Source organism: Artemia sp. Qi Xiang Cuo, chromosome 18, assembly GCF_049724085.1.
Source record: "Artemia sp. Qi Xiang Cuo chromosome 18, ASM4972408v1, whole genome shotgun sequence".
Taxonomy (NCBI): Eukaryota; Metazoa; Arthropoda; class Branchiopoda; order Anostraca; family Artemiidae; genus Artemia; species Artemia sp. Qi Xiang Cuo.
The window spans coordinates 12,854,973-12,874,642 of NC_142811.1; the positions used below are offsets into that span (position 1 = coordinate 12,854,973).

At 34.5% G+C, this 19,670-nt stretch overlaps 1 protein-coding gene across 1 annotated transcript in view; it reads left to right on the plus strand.

Moving 5' to 3' along the window:
* The window catches only part of LOC148941216 (neuroligin-1-like), a 284,000-nt gene that overhangs the window by 222,324 nt on the left and 42,006 nt on the right, over positions 1–19,670 (plus strand). The window contains exon 8 of the mRNA XM_089104121.1: positions 16,331–16,533. Within this exon, the coding sequence (XP_088960247.1) occupies positions 16,331–16,533 (203 nt within the window). The remainder of the gene's footprint in view (positions 1–16,330; positions 16,534–19,670) is intronic.

Sequence of the window (19,670 nt, forward strand, 5' to 3'; positions counted from 1 at the left end):
GCCATTCAGTTTAGTTATACTCATCAAAGGTTACGAACCTGAGAAAATTTTCCTGATTTTCAAAATAAGGCAGAAACTGCCCCTAAAAGTCAAATAATCTCAATGAAAATCACACCATCAGATTCAGCGTATCAGAAAACCCTACTAAATCAGATTCAAGCTCCTATCTACAAAAATGTGGAATTTTTTATTTTTTGCCAGAAGAAAGATCACGGATGCCTGTTTTTGTTGTTTTTTTCCCAGGGGTGATCGTATCGACCCAGTGGTCCTGGAATATCGCGAGAGGGTTCATTCGAACGGACATTCAAAAATCAAGGGACCTTTTTAAGTGACCAAAAATTGGAGGGTAACTAGGCCCACTCCCCCATCCCTTTTTTCCCAAAATCTTTCGATAAAAATTTTGAGATAGCCATTTTGTTCATCATCGTTGAAAGGCCCAATAACTATGCCTTTGGGTTTAACATAGCCCCAGGGGAAAAGTCTTTTAGTTATAAAATTTGCCATTGTTTGCACGTATTATTTGTAATTGGGGTATAGGCAAACATGTTCGGATGGGGGGGGGGAATTTTTGCTTGGGGTATTACCACGGGGGAATTTTCCATGGGAAGGGAAATTAACAGGGTAAGAAATTGTCAGGGAAAATTATACACTAGGGGATTTCACACGTCTCAATTTCACACGTACAGTCGTTAATAGCAATTGTTCGGGGCAAATTTTCGCCGGGAGTGAATTTTCTAGAGGACATTTTTTTGGGGAGGGAGTTTCTTCGTGCAGTTGGGGCCAGATTTCCTGGCATTATTTAAAAACGAAAGAAATTAAATAAAAAAAGAAGGTTTTTCCCTTGAAAGTAAGGAGCAAGATTAAAACTTAAAACAAACAGAAATTATTACATATATAAGGGGGTTGCCCCCTCCTAACTCGCTCTTTACGACAAAGTTTGAATTTTGTCCCAATTCTTTAATAATGACTCCTAAAACACAAGGGCCGTTTGATTAGAACAATAAGACGCTTTTTTAAAAGTAATAAAAGCTTTAGCATAGAGAGCGAGGTGTTGAAGAGGGGGCAAACCCCTTTATATACGTAATAATTTCTGTTCGTTTCAAGTTTTAATGTTTGCTCCCTGCTTTCAGTTAAAAAACTTCATTTTTTTATTTAATTATATGTTAGAACCCATATTTCTGTTATTATTTTTAATAGTTTATTAAATGTTTCGTTGTATATTAAATTTTGATTCTGACTCCCATGGAATAGAGAAATATTTGGGAAGTCATTTTAATTTAGGGTATTTATATATCAATTTCTACGGATTTTGCATCGAGATGTAAATATGTATTTATGTAGTATTTATTTAGTTTATATTGTCCTAACATTTACATCACAAAATTACTTCATAAAATGGTGAATTATTGATTTTACTTTATGTTTGTTATTTTGATTGTCATTGTGACGAAATCATGATATTTTAAGCGTATAGTATACCGAAAGAAACCGGATATTTCTGAAAAATGTCTTATATAAATATAGTTTGATTAAGTTAAAGCTTAATTAAAATTTTAATTAAGGTTATTTATTTAAAGAAATTAAATGAGTCCAACACGCAAGAAAGAGGAGGACTGTACCTTATTTTATTTTTTTCTATTCTCAACAAGATTACTTTTAGGGGCAAAAAAATTCCATTAATTGATTTTTACTGTATTTTAAAAAAATTGATTGTCATTATGATGATATGTTTTAAGCTTACAGTATCCAGAACTAAACCGATTATTTCTGAAAGTTTATGTCTCTCGTAAAACCAATTTTAAAACTTAGTGTGAGCGTTCGTTTTAAGACACTTTTATTTGAGCTCTTCTAGACACTTCACACAATACAATGTGAAACTCGTATAAATGCTTTCAAAGTCAGAGAAAAAATATACGACATGACAGTACTGTCGTTGAAAACCATTTGAAGTCAACAAAACACTTTGCCTTTCCAAGAAAGTAATAGTCTTACATAAAGAGGAACAACTTCCATTTGAAGTGCAATTTAAGTGCTAAGCACATATTTACCAAGCTTGGATTGAAAAGGCTGCTTAAAAATTCCTAAACATAAAAAACCCAACCAAAGAGTAAGGGGAAATTATAAGACTGGAAAAGTGGCGCTAGTGTTGAAGAAACACCAACGCCATGCAGGATTTGAGGGTTTTTTTGCTTGATTCATTTACACTCGTCCATTTAGATATGTTAAAATGTAGGGAATGGTTAGAAAACTAGAATTTTTTCGCCAGTTCTGACTACCAGTTTATAGTTAATTAGCCTATTTCATCTGCTAAGTTTTCTTCCAATTAAACTAGGCCTACTTTGTGAGAACTAGATTTTGGCTTAAGATAAATCTTGAATCTAAAAACAAATACTTATTAATCATCACTCCCGGACCCAATTTTTGCTTTATTTCTATAGTATTACAGACTATTTTATCATTGTCAGTTATTTTTATTCTTCTACTTTTTAACGAAGCCATCAGACGCTAGAATGTTAGTGGTGCTAGTAGCTATAACTTCAACCTTCCTGTGCTAATTCGGTGAGAATGTGACTCTTGTGGATTTCTGATTCTCTTTTTGGATCCAATTTTGAAGAAGCTAAAGGCCAGATCCAGGCCTGAAATACTGCTTAGTTCCTTTACGAAAATGCCAAGAACAGATCGTGAACAATTGTTTAAATGCGCTCTTAACATTTATGTTTTGACCTATTTATCTATTACAACAATATTTCAAAACACATGTTCCGTTAAAATAGATATCATGCCTTGTCTTAAGACAGGATATAACTGAACAAAACTCTTTGCATACAACACCTCTTTTTTCGAAGCACACCTTTGCATGCATGTAGGGGGGGGGGGGGGGTGGAATTCTTTATACTAATTTTCAATGAAGACAGAAAAAGTAATTTTTTCAAAGGGGAGTGCAAGATCTCTTGCTTCCCCCCTTCGTTGAAAACTCTGCTGCATAGGTCATTTCGTGGGCCTTGTAGTAACCGGAAGCTAACCCTGGGCAGCTTATTTTCGGGCGAAGATCAGTCCACCGATCAGACAAATAATATAAGATAACTCATAAGTGTCAAGTTACTTGTATTTGTCAGGTCAAACAAACAAACAAAATTCTTGGGTTATGCTTACATGATCATTATTTTTTGTTGATTTATACAAATTAGATTATTTTATGAAAAGTGAAACTATTGCAGGAAGGAAAATTTCGAATCGAACAGTTCATGTTAACGAACTGTAAGTAAGGAGTGCCTCGGCACTCCTTATATTAGCAATCGAAACTTAAAAATAGAGATTTTGATTACAATTAATATATCAAAGAATTCAATTTCTAAACTTACTCCAAATATATAAAATTCATTAAGTTTAATGTTATTCATGAAAAGTTATGAGCCTAAGAAAATGTTCCTGATTTTCGATAATGGAGGGCAACAAAGCCAAGCGATCCTAATGAAAATTACACCATCAGATCTAGCATATCAGAGAAATTTCTTATAAAGATCTCTACTTCATATCTACAAAACAATAGAATTTATTTTTATTTTTTTGCTAGTAGAAAGATAACAGATGCGTGTTTTTATGTTTTTATCCTTTCTTGTTTTCCCTTTCTTGTTTATTCTTGTTTATCTTGTTTTTCTTGTTTATCCTTTCTTGTTTTGATGTTTCACGTTTTTATGTTTTTATCCTTTCTTATTTTTCCCGGGGATGATGATATAGATTCAAATGAAGATCAAGAGAGGGGTTATTTGAATAGAAATAAAAAGTTCTAGTGTCCTTTTTAAGTGACCAAGAGATTTAAGGGCAACTAGCCCCCCTCTCACACTTCTTTTTTCTCTAAAGCATCCGATCAAAATTTTGAGAGAGCTATTTGATTCAGCATGGTTGAAAAGTCCAATAGCTATCCGTCTGGGGATGATTTGACCCCTAAGTTCCGGGGAAAGGGTTTTAAGTCACGGAGTTTGCCCATTGTTTACATATAATATTTGTTACTGAGAAATATATGATAGGATATGATTTATTAACGCTAAAAGCCCTACTGGGCCATGGTTAATACACAATACACTTCAAAAATAATAAATGAAAACATACTTATTATAAACAAAATATTATTATAAACATAACAAAAACCTATTATAAGCACACATAGATTTTTTTCTGAGGGGGTTGGGGAGGCTGGTGAATTTCTGCAGGAGGGATTTTCCATGGGAAGCATTTTACCTGGGGAGGAAAGTTTCCGGAGGGAAATTTTATTTGGGGGGAAGAGGATTTTCTGGCACGGTTTATAAAATATCAGAAATTAAATAGATAAAATAAGTTTTTCCACCTGGATGTAAGGAGCAACTTTAAAACTTAAGCGAACAGAAATCATTCTGTATATGAAGGGGGTTGTTTGAGGGTTGTCCCTTCCTCATCCCTCGCTCTTCACGCTGATGTTCTACTTTTGTCAGAATTCTTTAAGAGAGACTACTCTAACACGATGTCCGTTGAATTTGAACCTTAAGAATTTTGCTTTAGAATTTAGGTAAGAATTGAGAGACAGGGTTGAGGAAGGGGCAGCCCCCATATATATGGAATTGTTTCTGTTCGTTTTAATTTTTAATATACACATTACTTTCAGTTGAAAAAACCTGCAATTTTTTATTATTGAGATTAGAGTAAACTTTATCAAAAAGTTCGGGTAACAAACTATAAGGAGCAACTCTATGGGAGGAATGGGAGCAAACTATGGTAAGGAGCAATTCTACTGCTAATAGTAACTAGAACTCTCACAAGAAAATAGGTTGTAATACGATTTATCCTTCAAAGGAATTCAATTTTATGGTTATTCTCAATATGCAAAATATATTAAGTTTAAAGGACCACCAAAAGTTATGAGCCTACGCAAAAATTTAACACTCTCTAAAAGAAACTACGAAAAGGGGATTGATCTTGATGAAAGTTGAACCATCAAATTCAGCATATCAGAAACCCCTATCTACAAAATTCTAAATTTATATTATTTATGTGAAGGACGGTCACAGATGCTTGATTTATTAGTTTTTTTCCCAGGGGTGGTTGTATCGAACTAGTGGTCCTATATTATTGGAAAAGGGCTCTTTCACATTAAAAGTTAAATAAAGTAGCAAGAAAGATAGTGACAGAGCAAAGTGCCATATTGCAAGACAAAACTGAGTATACTTGTTAAACTGTGCATAAAATCGTCAGTTTTTAATAAAACCTACAGAGGAAATATGGTCTATACATAGAAGCTTTAGGGCAAGCCTTTACAATAGCTATAATTCCTGAATCACCTCTATACCAAGTTCCTTTTTTAAACGCGTTTTTGATTTTGGGTTACAATGAGCCATAGTTTACTCATTACTAAATTGCAGCTAGTGGCGTGACCATGATACGGGCGCATACCTTTTGACACAAAAACTTTCTTTCTAGTATCCAACAACAAACAGATCTTCGCTAAATGTGGATTGATTTGTCTTCTGCACAGTTAGAGATCATTTTGTTTAGCCTGTTTATTTAGCTTTCTCTTTTAATTTTGTTAATATTTTGGGCCTCGTTTCAAAAATTAATTTTACTAAGCCAGCAAGCGACTTGAATAAGTCAATTAGCCTAGCATTCCCGATTTTCCATTCTATACAAAAATCTTATAGGAGATGAGATCCGTGTTTTTTATTCTTGATATCTGCAGACGAGTGGGCTATTACAAAAATGAATAAACAAGTTCCCCAGATAGCCTTTTGGTACTTTTGGTTCTTGCTAAGGTTTCTCTTTAGTAAAAAAAGCCCAAGAAGAAAAAAAAGTTCGATACAACTCATCAGTTGTGGATCTGCTACACAATTCTACTGCACAATATGTCGAAACAAACCAAAGTCAGAGAATTTAATTCTGGGACTTCAATGCTGGATAATGTCTTTACGACTGCATTAACTCGAAATAAAATAATTACATAATACATAAATTAAATAAGGTAAACAATATATCTTCAATAAAATAAAGTATTTGAATAACAATTAAAATAACAATTAAGAAACATAAAAATAAAGAAGTCTATACAGATTTGACATATAAATATATAATATATGACTATGCATGGTTTGGAGTATAAAATATAGAATAAAATAGAAATAAAGCATAATTATATGAATTATAAAGAAGAGTAGGCACCACATTATTTTTGGGGGGGATCATCGCTGACTGTAAGAAGCTTATGTTTAACGGGAGCATCCTTGGGCATTAGAAATGTGATCAGAATAATTTTTATCATATCCATTTCTATCAAATCCATTTTTCATATCCGTCATTTCCATTTAACTGTGATTAAGAAAATAGTATGTAACACAATTTTGGGGAGAAGGCCTTAATATCTCGAGAATCAAATAAGGTAATAGAACGGATTTTACCATTCAATACGAATTGCTTAATTTGAAGGATAGGCCTTACCTTAGACCTTAGATCCTCTAGTGCCTCCAGAGGCGCTTAGGGCATCGAAGAAGAACAGTCAGTCATCTCTTATCGATTCGGCCCACCAAATGTTTCCCCAAATGGGTTAAAGTGAGACATTTCGATTCCTTTGGTAACTGTGTATCAGCTTGTTATTGGGATGTCCTCTTTTTCTTGGGCCCCACAGATGCCATTGAAGAACGATCTTGCGAAGTCAAGTTTCAGGCATGCGAATAGGGTCCAAAGTTGATGATTTCAGCTATAAGAGGCAGGGCCATCTTTTGTCGTATATCAGCACTTGTTACTTCTTATGCCCAGTGAATGTTAAAGATCCTCCTTCTGCACACATTTTCGGACTTTACAGTTTCTGGTCTAAGTACCATGTTCTGAAACCACAGCAGAGTCTGGAGAGGACGTCGCTATTGATGGGTCTCAGCTTTATTCCCATATAAGACTTTCGACTTTTCCTGACCTCTCCTAGGTAAAACAAGCAGTGGCCTGGCCAATCCTAAGCTGTACTATCCTTTGGTGCGACCCAGTATTTTTCAAGATACTCCCTATGAATCTAAACTCCACAGCCTATTTTCCTTGTAGTTATAGGCAGTGAACCACAATTTTACAAAAAATAAAAAGGCTTCTTTTAAATTAGCCCGGTCACACCACCTAAAACTGTTTAAAGCTTTTTGAAGAAAGCCTGCCGGAGCCCCTGCTTAATTCTTTCTACGTGCCTAAACGAAATTCTGACAATTTTTATTGTCCGTAAAACCAATTTTTCGATAAATATACATAAAAGTTTTCCAATTTTCCGATAAATCTAAATAAAAATATAATCTAGATAAAAGTTTTCTAGTATTTCTAGAAGGCTTTTAACTATATTTTTTTCTACCATGTCTATAATGTCATTTCATTGCTGTTTGACACTCTGTTTATAGCTACTCTAAGGACTAGGGACTCCTAAGGTTTCATATATTTGTAGAATGAACAGTTCAAGTTTATATTGGCTTATATCTCATGCCCATTTTGAAACAATTTGCTGCAGTTACTCCTGAAGGTCGTACCATTTTGCTGAGAACTGTTTAGAAAGTTTTTCACAAAGGGAGGAGTAGCAGACGAATGTAGACGAGGATATGAGGCGAAATGGAGATGGGTAGGAGATGAGGAGATGGCGAAAGACAGTCATCACAATAAATTAAATAGCTTAGAAGTTTATTCAGGGTCGAAAGACCTCAATAGGCTAATCAGCCTATCAAACTATATATGAAAATAGGGTTCAGCATCTTCTTGGGTTACTTCCAAAATTTTATCAGACCTAGTCCTGAGTGACTAATATGGGATCCCCTATTCAATATAACCGAAGCCCAGTAAATAATTTTGGGATCACTTTCCTCTTATGAGTATGATCAGTAAACTTCTGAGCAACAAAGAAAACCTGACTTTGGGTGCGGTGACTCGGTGAGGTGCCGCAGCGATTGTGAACCATGTGTCAGTGGAACAACAGATGTGACTACGATTTATGGTGAAACACTTGCATATTCTCTTTTAAGTTTCCTATCTGCCATTGAATAAAAAAACTCCAGAAATTAGTTTTGTCGGTACTAATTGACGTTAAAGAGAGCTTACAGAAGCCTCATTTTTACTGGTCCAGGTTTTTACAAAAAAAAATTATATTTAAAGTCCTTTTGTGATAGCCATTGCAGTTAACTTTACCATTTGTATTTAACTTTTAACATTCAATTATCTAATTAGCTAGTTAATTTAATTAGCAATTAGCAGTAATAAGGCGGATGACCAGACATTCTAGGGCTCCTATTCTCTTTCTACTCCCCCTACTTCCCCCTTACAGGTACCATCAGTAAAATCCGTAGCAATGTATAACTTTGGGCTTGCCTTCCACTTCTGGCAGATAAGCTGAGGACAAAGACTTTTATCCATGTCTCCCCTCGATAGCCTTGGTAGAACCGGTTCCAAATTACAGAATTGCACAATTAGGCACAAAAAAACAAAAAAATTATTTGTTACCTTTGACCACGTGTGATTGAGACCCGACATCACCTTTTGGTTTATACCTAAAATTGATAGACACCTGATGCCTCGTATTTAAAATCTAAATGTATCCTCTTTCATAGAACCTATAACCTATCTTGACATTCGTCCTAATGACAAGCAATTTAGAGATCTTGCATCGATGTAGGGGACTGAACTAAATTCGGGCTTCTAAAAGACAAATCATAGTTATTAATTCTAATTTTACAGAAAATTATATTTTAAATAAGACAACCTGTTTTGTTAAGTATACTGGTGAAAAATATTTTTGCCTTTTTCCTCCCTGTTCCTACCAAGGTATCATCAGATCTAGACCCCAAAGTTGCGCTAGCAGGGCACTAACTTTGACTCCTCAGCAAGTTTATTTAAATACTTCAATATACCATAGAATATGCTGTTGCGATGCCCCCCCCCCCTCAGAGAAGTCAAACACAAAGTTAGCTTCCAAAATGCATAACTAAAACGCTTACTCTTGATTTCACTCAAGTTTGACTGAAATCCAAAAGCTTTTGCGGTAAATGTCTTTAGGACAAGCATTTATGGATCCTGCAGTGTTCTCTTACAAAAGAGGTTAAATAGTGTTCTGATACCCTGAAGACGATACTAGAAAGATAGCAAGGAAATTGTAAATTGAAAGGCAATAATAGGACGTTTGCCAAGTAAAATTCTGCTACAATTAGGTAGCATCTGATGGTGTCTTTTTTTAGGTGCCCTGATTGCAGGAAATAAAAATCCCTCCCCTTTCTCAGACAAGATTCTTCCTAGGGCACAAAGGGCACACCTACAGGGCACAATTAGGATACAGATCTTAGTTTCCATCCAATTTTATGGATATGTGACAACCTCTGCTGGTAGATCAAACTTATGACAAGGATTTTATTCCCATGTTTATTCCCATGTTTTATCGAGAATGACACAAATAGGGCACAAATTTTTGGATCCGACTTAAACGCAGGTATGGTTGATATTTAACAACTTTTTCTGGCAGTCTAATATAAACCGAGTTATCAACAACAAAGGCACGAAGAACAATAGGGAAATCTGTTTGTAAGACATTGAATATAATTTGAATGAATATTTCGGTCTTATTTCCAAGGGCCGTCCTCAGCAAAATAAAAATAAATAAACAAAAAAAGATTCACAACAACATGCGAACAATCAAACCAATTTTTTTTCAAAGCAGTCCCAGCATCCTTACTTCAGCGAAATTTAACCAGAACTGATAAAAAGTGAGGTAAAACAAGGCGATTCAATGAGATGAAAGAAAAATAACTTAAAAACACGTTCTTATTGCTAATCCAGCCTTTTTGGCAGCTAACCTCAAAGGTCTATTTGTGACTGGTTCTGTGTTAATGTCTATTGGTTTTTTAAATATTTTGTAAGATCATTTTTAATTGAATTTGTGTATAGAGCATTTAGTGTATATTTTCCCAAGTCCCTATTTAAGGAGATATTATTATTAATCTTAGTCTGATTTCCTCGGGCTACCTGTTTCTCGGGCTACCTGTTTTATGCCTAGGTCATTGGTAATAAGGGCAGATTCGTCAAAAGTATGTTGTGGGTAGGATTTTTAAATAGGCAACATGGCTACCTAAAGCAGAATCAAATAAAACAGTAGAAATATTAGAATTTAGCGTTTCTCTAAATTCAGGTGTGTTCTACCTACATAGTATTTGCCACAATCGCATAGTATTTGATAGACCTCTCTTTGGCGAGTAACTGGGGTTATATTTTAACCAGAATTTAGGAAATTTATGATTTTGAAATTATTTGTAAGTACTAGATACAGATTATTTTGTGTGCAAATTTTTTTAAGATTTGTGTTGGTTTTCGGTATGTAAGGGAGGTAAATTATGCCTGAAGGCTGGTCGTAAATATCACATGGTAAACTATCATTAATTTTACGGGAGTGTCTTTTCAGTGTACAGTTAATTTCACTATTAATAAATAAAATAGGATACCCATTTCCAAAAAGTATGTCCCTAATAAAGTTCAGTTCTTCTCTGATTTGGGAATCAGAACAAATGTTTAGGGCACGATCAACGAGAGAGATTACGACAGCTCTTTTAACTTGTGGGGGGGTGGTTTGACTTGAAATGCAAATATCTATTATTTTGTGTTGGTTTTCTATAAAAAGTCAAACTGAGTTTCTCTAAGCAACGAATAACTAACACAACGTGTTAATCGCCTTGTTTTACCTTTTTATCGGTCCTGGTTGACCTTCGCTGAAGTAAGGATGCTGAGACTGCTTTTAAAAAAAAAATTTGGTTTGATTGGTCGCATATGGTTGTAAGTCTTTTTCTTTTATATATTTTTATTTTGCTGAGGACGGCCCGTGGACATAGGGCCGAAATATTCATTCAAATTATCTTCACTGTCTTACAAAAAAAATTTCCCTATTGTTCTTCGTGCTTTTATCCTTCGTTATGGAAAGGCAGTTTTGTCTTCGTAGCAACTTAGTTACCCCTCCCCCCGTCCCCAAGAGAGCTCAGATCGAGTCTTGATTCCTAGTATGTGTAACGATGACACTAGATCCTACCTTCCATTAATTAAATCGATCACCTTACCTCCTATATTAAAGGTCAAATTGTGTTTGATCAGGAGCAGCTCAGGAGCAACACATAGAACATTATCTTTACCTTTCATCAGGCTTTTTCGTGATTCTAAAACCCCTTTTGGCAGATGAGCCGATGTGGATAGAGATTTGTTGAAACCTTCACTTTCTGTGAGCGGAAATCAAATGCTTTTAAAGCAATTCAGTATCTGCTGAAATATTTTCTTTAATGCATTTTGAATGGCTGTAAGAAGTACCTGAAGGCTGAAAGAGCTGAAAAGGCCACAACCCATTAACTCTCTTTTACAAAAACCATTAATCCTCTCTGGATGGAGTTGTATTTGGATGGTGGTTGTTAACCTGGGGGTGTTTGAGAGAAGGTGATGATTATTTTTATTATTATTATTTTAATTAGTCTAGGATGCTTCTAGGAATATTTATGTAGTTTTTATTTATTATTGTTTTTATTATTATTATTATTAGTACTATTAATTTAGGATGCCATTAGGAATGTTTATGTAGTTAATCGCTACGCGTTAGCAAAACTTAAGTTTTTCCCTAGCGTAGCGATTTATATCTGTAAAAGTTTATATTTTTGTTTATTATATAAATAAAAGCAAAAAAAAAGTCAAAGTCAAAAGTCTTTACCTTTAAGGCCTCACATTAAGCCATTTTGGTACGTGCACCCTTGTCATATTTTGACTCATACTGTTTAATAAAAGTCCAATTAAATTTACTCTTTACTTTTCATTAGTTGATATATTTACTTTTCAGTTACTTCTTCGGTTAGAGTCCCCATTAAACCCGCAATTTCCTATCTAACCTTGAACACAATAGCTCTTTAGGTGATTTACAATTAGCATTTATTAGTTAATAGATTTGCTGTTGTTCCAAACGTTCATGCATCTACCAAAATAAAATTAGCATAAATTAAAAATTGTCCTCAATGAAAGCATAGTTTTGTCCTTTTTTGTGTATTATTAATTTTAATATTGTTATGCTATTGTTGAGTAAATGTTTTTGGTTCATTCAGACACGTCTTATATTTTCTTGCTACTGCTGTGACTTTTCAAGAAGATGTTCGTTCAGAAATTGGGGGAAAGCAAGAAACCCTTAAAATGAGAAACGATTCCTTTAGATTTCCCTTGGGATATGAAAGGATTTTGGCATTGGAATTTTTTAATGCGTACCTTAAGGTACAAAAATGGACGTTGTTTCTATAAAAGGGAGTCTATTCATAAATAATCTATGTTTTATATTAGACATTTACTTTGCTTTTATTGAAAGACAAAATAATATTAATTTATTTTATATTTTGATATTTATGTATCTTCCACCTTCCTTGTAGGTTATCAATTCCTTCCTTGTAAAATATAGTTGAAAATTTCCTGAACAAAATTTTTGAAGGAAAATATGTTGCTTTTAAAAGACTATTCTAAAAGTCGTAAGGTCGTCTTATCTTTAGTTTCAAACAGGTCGTGGTAACGAACTGTACGCAAGGAGCGACTCGGCTCAATCGTAACCAAGATTCTAAAAAAACAGATACCAATAAATACATCAAAAGAATCAGATTTTTATGCTAATCTCAAATATATAAGTGTCATTAAGTTTAGTCTTACTCACTAAAAATTACGACCCTGAGAATATTTGCCTGAGAATATTTGCCTTATTTTCGAAAAAGGAGGAGCACCCCCGAAAAGTCATAGAATTTTAATGAACATTTAATGAACATTTAAATTTTAATAAACATCACACCATCAGATTTAGCGTATCAGAAAACCCTACTGCAGAGGTTTCAAGCTCCTATCTGCAAAAATGTGGAATTTTGTATTTTTTGCAAGAAGAATATTTTTTTGTTTTTTTCTTCCCAGGGCTGATCATATTGACCCAGTGGTCCTAGAATATCGCGAGAGGGCTCATTCGAATGGAAATTAAAATTTTCAGTGCCCTTTTTAAGTGACCAAGAAAATAGAGGACAACTAGGCCCCCTCCCACGCTCTTTTTTTCCCAAAGTCACCCGATCAGAATTTTGAGACAGCCATTTTGTACAGTATAGTCAAAAAATCTAATAACTATGTCCTTGAGGATGCCTTAATTTCCCACAGTCCCCGGGGGAAGGGCTGCAAGTTGTGAACTCTGGCCATTGTTAACATATGGTATTGGTTATTGAGAAGTGTACAGACGTTTTCAGGGGGACTTTTTATGGGGGGGGGGTCGGGGGGAGAAGGCTACGTGGTATGATCTTTCCATGGAGGGAATTTTCATGGGGGAAGGGACTTTATCAGGAAGGGAGCGCGCATTATTATTTAAAAAACGATCAGAAATAAAATAAAAAAGAGTTGTTTCAACTGAAAGTAAGGAGCAACATTAAAACTTAAAAAGAAAACAGAAGTTATTACATATATGAGGGAGTTTTTCCCCTCGTCAATACCTCGCTCTTCGCGCTAAAGTTTTTCTGGTACTTTCATAAGAGCTATTTGTTCTAATTCAACCCTTTGTTATTCAGGGGTCATTCTTAAAGAATTGGAACACAATTCGAACTTTAGCGTAAAGAGCGATGTATTGACGAGGAGGCGAACCCTCTCATATACGAAATAAGAAAATAAGAATATAGAAGTTCCTTACATAAGTTAATTCGTAAGCAACGTAATTTATTACTAAAAAAACGTTCGTAAATAAAATTATAAGTTCTAATGCCCTTTTTAAGTAACCGGGCAGCTGCAGGGCAACTAGGCCCCTCCCCCCTTTTTTCTCAAAATTGTCTGATCAAAATTTTTAGAAAGCCATTTAGCAAAAAAAAAAAAAAAAATTAATATACAACTTTCGTTTTAATTATTCATGTACGGTAAGTCAAAATCAAAACCTGCATTAATGCAAAAACTTTCAGAAATTAAACAAAAAAACAATTTTTTTTTTAACTGAAAGTAAGGAGCGACAGTAAAACTTAAAACGAACAGAAATTATTCAGTATATGAAAGGGGCTGTCCCCTCCTCAACGCCTCGGTCTTTACGGTAAAGCAAAACTCAGCAAAACTTTTATTTTTAATATGATTTCTGATAGTTTTTTTTTAATAATGCTGGGAAATCCGGCACCCTTTCATAGAAAATTCCCTCTCCGCATGAAAACTTACTACATGGAAAGATCCTCCCACGTAATACCCTCCTCTATATCTCCCCTCACCAGAAAAAATCCCTCCTGAAAACGTCTGTATACTTCCCAACAACTAATAGCCTACTATATGTAAACAATGGGCAGAGTTAATAACTTACAGCCCTTCCCCTGGGAACTGTGGGGGATTAAGTCATCCTCAAAGACATAGTTGTTGAACTTTTCGATTACGCTGAACAAAATGGCTATCTCAAAATTTTGATTGGGTGGCTTTGGGAAAAAATGAGCATCGGAGGGGGCTTAGTTGCCCTCCAATTTTTTTTGGTCGCTTAAAAAGGACACTGGAGCTTTTCTTTCCGTTCGAATTAGTTTCTCTTGATTTGATAGGACCACTGGGTCGATACGACCACCCCTGGGAAAAAAAACGAAAAAAAAATATAATAATCACGCATCCGCGATCTTGCTTCTGGCAAAAATACAAAATTCCACATTTTTGCAGATAGGAGCTTGAAACCTCTGCAGTAGGGTTCTCTAATACGCTGATTCTATGATTTTTAGGGGGTGTTTCCCTCTTTTTTCGAAATTAAGGAAAATTTTCCCAGGATCGTAACTTTTAATGGGTAAGACTAAACTTGATGAAACTTATATATTTGAAATCAGCATAAAACTATGATTCTTGTGATGTATCTATTGGCATCAAAATTCCGTTTTTAAGAGCTTAGGTTACTATTGAGCCGGGTCGCCGGGTTGCTGTCCATACTTACAGTTTGTTACCACGAACTCTTTGAAACAGACAATCGGTCAAAATTTAGCGTGAAGAGTGACCTATTGAGGAGGGGAGGGGGTTAACCCCTTCATATACAGAATAATTTCTATTCGTTTTAAGTTTTAATGGTGCTTCTTACTTTTAGTTGAAAAAAACTCGCTCTTCTTATTTAATTGCTTGAAGGCACCTGCTGGCTTATCGAATAAAAAAGCAAATCCAATACTGGCGCACAAGAAAGTACGATGTTTTTTTCCGCGTGCAATTTTACCTCGAATTTATCACAAGTTAGAGTGGGATGACCACCCCCCTTAAGCTCTGTGAAGGCTACAGTATCCTTGGTACTTTAATGGAAATGGTTTAAGTTTCAAGGACTGTGTTTTATATTTTTCAGAGCACCAAAAACGACCCAGCAACAAAACAAAGCAATGATGCTAATAAAGGCTTACAAATAACAGGTACAACAAATAAGAGGGCGGCTAACCCTTCTCAATCTTAAATCCCCTGATAGGCTTGAGTGTTATTATGCTTTTATGGAAATTATGGCTTGCATTTAAAAAAGTTTGGATAATCCGACCTGGCTTCTCTATGATTTTTGAAAAACTGTTTTATGAAACACTGTGGTAATTTTAATTTAAATAATTGTAAGCTCAGTACACAGCACAACTGTAAGCTCAGTACAACTGGGGGAGACCGGTCTATTTTCCTACAGAAAATGATAACAGGTCTGGGAAGTACTTCATAAATACCATGTTCAGAACCAGCATTAACGGTTCACGAAACTTGCCTATCTGATTCTAATTCTGCATTACACATGCTTTTTTTTAGCAATTTCTTTTTTATGCCAAATTTTATAGCATAGTGCACTTTATCGTTAATGTAATTTATTGGATACAATTAAAAATTATTAGCAAAATTTCAATGATGCTTGTTTATTCAAAAATATTGTAAAGGTAATAGTTGATAACTTCAATCTACTAGTTCAATTTTGTGTTTGTTTATATTAAGGGAGGAAGCATAAAGTTGGCTTGTATTATGTTTTTTACACTACCGGGCATCACTCTTTCCCCTTTTTTATCGTTAAATTGCGAGTCTCTTATGAAACTGACATAAATTTTCTTATGTGGCTTTTGTCTCCTCATAAAACCAAATTACAAAATTTAAGATATTAAAGTGACGATTAAGGTGATGTCTAGGTACAAAATGGTAGAGCATAGGTATTTTTCATCTCAAATAAAAAGTCTATATTGAAAAAAAATACTTTTTTAAATTGAAAGGTAGATTATTTTTATAGCTCTAAAAAAAGTAATATACCCTATTTCTTTTCATTAACTCTTTCTCAACAAAAAATAAGCAACTTTGTATTGCAAACTAAGTTTATTTTGAGATCTTTCTTTCTTAGATGTTGTCAGAAGTCATCACGTATTTGATGATTATGATGATGTTTCAACATATGGAGGAAGAGTACGAATAATACCTTCATATTATCCCACGATACCAACTACTATTCAACCTCTCCAACCTCCTGTTAGTACAACTTACGGTGATCCGGCTGGAGTACTCGAATCCACAAAGCTTCAACAATCAGACGGAATAATTAGCAAAGTAAGTAGTCTTCGTCCACCGGGTTATAAACTCAAACCCCATTTAACTCCTTACCATTCAACCCAGCCCCTGTCTAACTCAACCTATGGAGGTTGGAACTCCATTTAATTAAAACCTTTGAAAATCTGCCCTCATGTAACTAGACCCTCATTTAAATCAGCACCATTAAACTGAACCGCATTCATAAACTGTGCAAAATTCGACCTCGTTCAACTCAAGTCCATTAAATTCAACCCTGTGACACGCAATCCCTGTTTAACACAATTAAAATCAAACCAATTCAACACAAGCCCATACAACTACTTTTCGGTAAAAGGCATTACTTGAAAACTTGTTTGCAGAAATCTTTGACCTGCCTTTGATTTGTTTTTTTTTACCAGTTTCTAGCTTACATTGCCATGTCTTGAATTTCAAATCTGACGTTTAATAATTATACAGGGTTAGGCTTTAACTGCAATCAAGATTTTTAAGGTTTTCATGGGAGCAAAAACCATAAAAGTTAACAGCCATCTTAAGTGAAGCTCCAAGTGATGCATACAATTGAAACTTATAAAGATTGTACCCCTGTAAGTTTAATAAGCCCTTAATTACTTCACAACCATACCAACTAGATGTTAACTTTAAATAACTTGCTGCAGTTAATATATAATTACTACGGTTTACAACCTAGAATCCGGCATGTGTTGCCTACAGCTCATAACCCGCCGCAAACCAAGCTCAAGCTAGGTGCTATGTTTAGTAAATATTACAAACAAACATCTACAACATACCCAAGAGACATCCCCCCCAGAGGGTATTAAAACAAAAAATAATAGATAAATAAGTAAAACAAATAGAACGAAAAAATAAATATAATAATTTACAAGAAAAAGAAGACGAAAGGACATGCCTAGACATCAAATTATATTTTTTAAAGGTACTAAACGACTGAGACATTTTAGCTTACTCAGGTTGACCTTGACAGGGACCTTGACCTGACCAGGGACCTTGACAGGTAGTCAAGGGATTGAAATGTAACATCTCATTTTTGGCGGTTAAGCATATTTTTCCTAGAGCTTTAAACATCGTAACGATTTGTATTAATTTAACCCAGCCTTAGGTAAATAGGGGGATGTCAAAAATCATTTAGTTTTTGACAAAATATAGGTAAACTAATCTGGAAATATTTGCTTGTTTCTGTTTGATTAAAAAAATGAGCTTGATAAAAACTTCTTTCTTCAGTGTTGTAAAAAATTCCTTAGCTCATCAAATATAGGACGATATAATGACAGATATTAATAATATAATGACAGATATAAACTGACAGCAGGGGCTGTCAGTGGCATCTGAAAGAGATGCCTCAGCCATTTATAAGTTCGCTGTGCAATTTGTGTTGAAAATGAAATTTCGCGAGTAAGGGCAAGGAGCCTATCATTACTCACAAAATCATCCCATCGGATCCCCTTGATTCGACCGGGTTGTTTCGTCTGGCAGGCTTCTATCGTGATCAAGGCTCTATTGCCAATAAAGACTCTGCTCCGGGATAATTAAATGTCAAAAAATTCCAGGTGGCAATAAGGAGGCTACCTTGGTCAAGGAGACTCAAACCATGGTTGACTTTTGGTCCAGTGATAGGCAAAGGTTTTGGGGTTAAAAGAGGTTGGTCGTCCGAGCCACTTACTAAGCTTTTCATTGCCATCGATTTTGAGCAGAGGGTTGCAAGACCAACCGACACTAGGCTTAGGATTTGAATAGAACTAGGTGAAAGAACTAGTTACTGAAATTTTAAAGATGTGCTCCACCAACTTTATAAGGTTGTATTTGATACCCTTTTTTATACCCTTGTATTTGAGCGTTTAGTTAAGTAATACTTTAGTTAAGGTTACCCCAGTTTCTAGTAAGGACCCCAAAGGACTAGGTTCTCCTGGATCCGTGCCTCCTTGCAGTGATGCCCAACATATCTGTCGGAGTCTCATCATCATGGCAACCTTGCAGCTGATGATAGCCTTCTTTATCTTCATTATTGCAGCCAAGTGTAAATATTTTCTATAATTCTTTTTTGTCTCCTATTTGTAAGAAAAACAGGGGCAAAGCTCGATGACGACCTTACCTCTGAAAAGAGTATCTATTAATTGAAGAATCAGAAGAATCTTCCATAAAAGTTAAGAAAAAAACTATTTCTTAACATTTTGTTCCTAGATATTTTTCAAATAAGAAAAAGTTGACTAGAAATATTTAAGTACAAAAATATGAAACAATGATATTAACCATAATTCTAATTTTTTGCTTCTTAGCCTGATAGTGACTTCTTATATTTGTTTGCGTAAGTTCATTTCCTTTTATCCCAATTCCAAGAAAATTGTAGGAAAAACTCAATGTTAATTTGATTTTTGAGAGTATTGTATAAAAAATTGCTCAGAAATGATACCATGTATTCAAACATTTCATTGTTTGTAGGATTTATCTTTGTTTCAAGTACATTTCTCTTTGTAATAGCTTTGCCTATGGGTGGGACAGACACTCCCCATGCTTTCTGAAGGTCAGAATGTAATTTGCACTTTACTGGAAAAAAAATAATGGATTGACAGTTTAACATAAATATGCTGATATTTATTCCATAAAGTCTTTATAATTTTGTATTTATTAGAGTTAAAAAAGTGACAACATTTAAAATGTATTTTATTTTAAGTAAAGTGTAAATTAAGTTCTGGTTTTCAGAAAGTATGGGAGGGTGGCATCCCTACTCATATTAAGTTTGCTTGGTTTGAGTTTGACTGGGATATTTATGGTAATTTCTGTTCGTTTTCGGTTTTATTTATTTATCGATGCTGATTTGTGGTAGTTTCACGCTTGGTAGATTATTTGACTCTATTTCTGCTCCATTTGGCTTAATGGTGTTCTTGACTTTTCTATGAAAAACTTGTTTTGGGGAAATTTTTTTTTAAATTAATTTCTGTTCTTTTTTATTGTCATTGTTTTTTCGAATTTTTAATTTTTATTTCTTTTAGGATTTTTTTATAAGAATCCATAGTTTTGGTTGCTAATTGTATCTTGGAGAAACTTTTTTAACGATTTTTAATCCTAACACAAACAGTATTTTTTAATTTAATTTTATAAGTTTTGAAGCTGTCCTGAAAAAAAACTGAATATAATTCCCA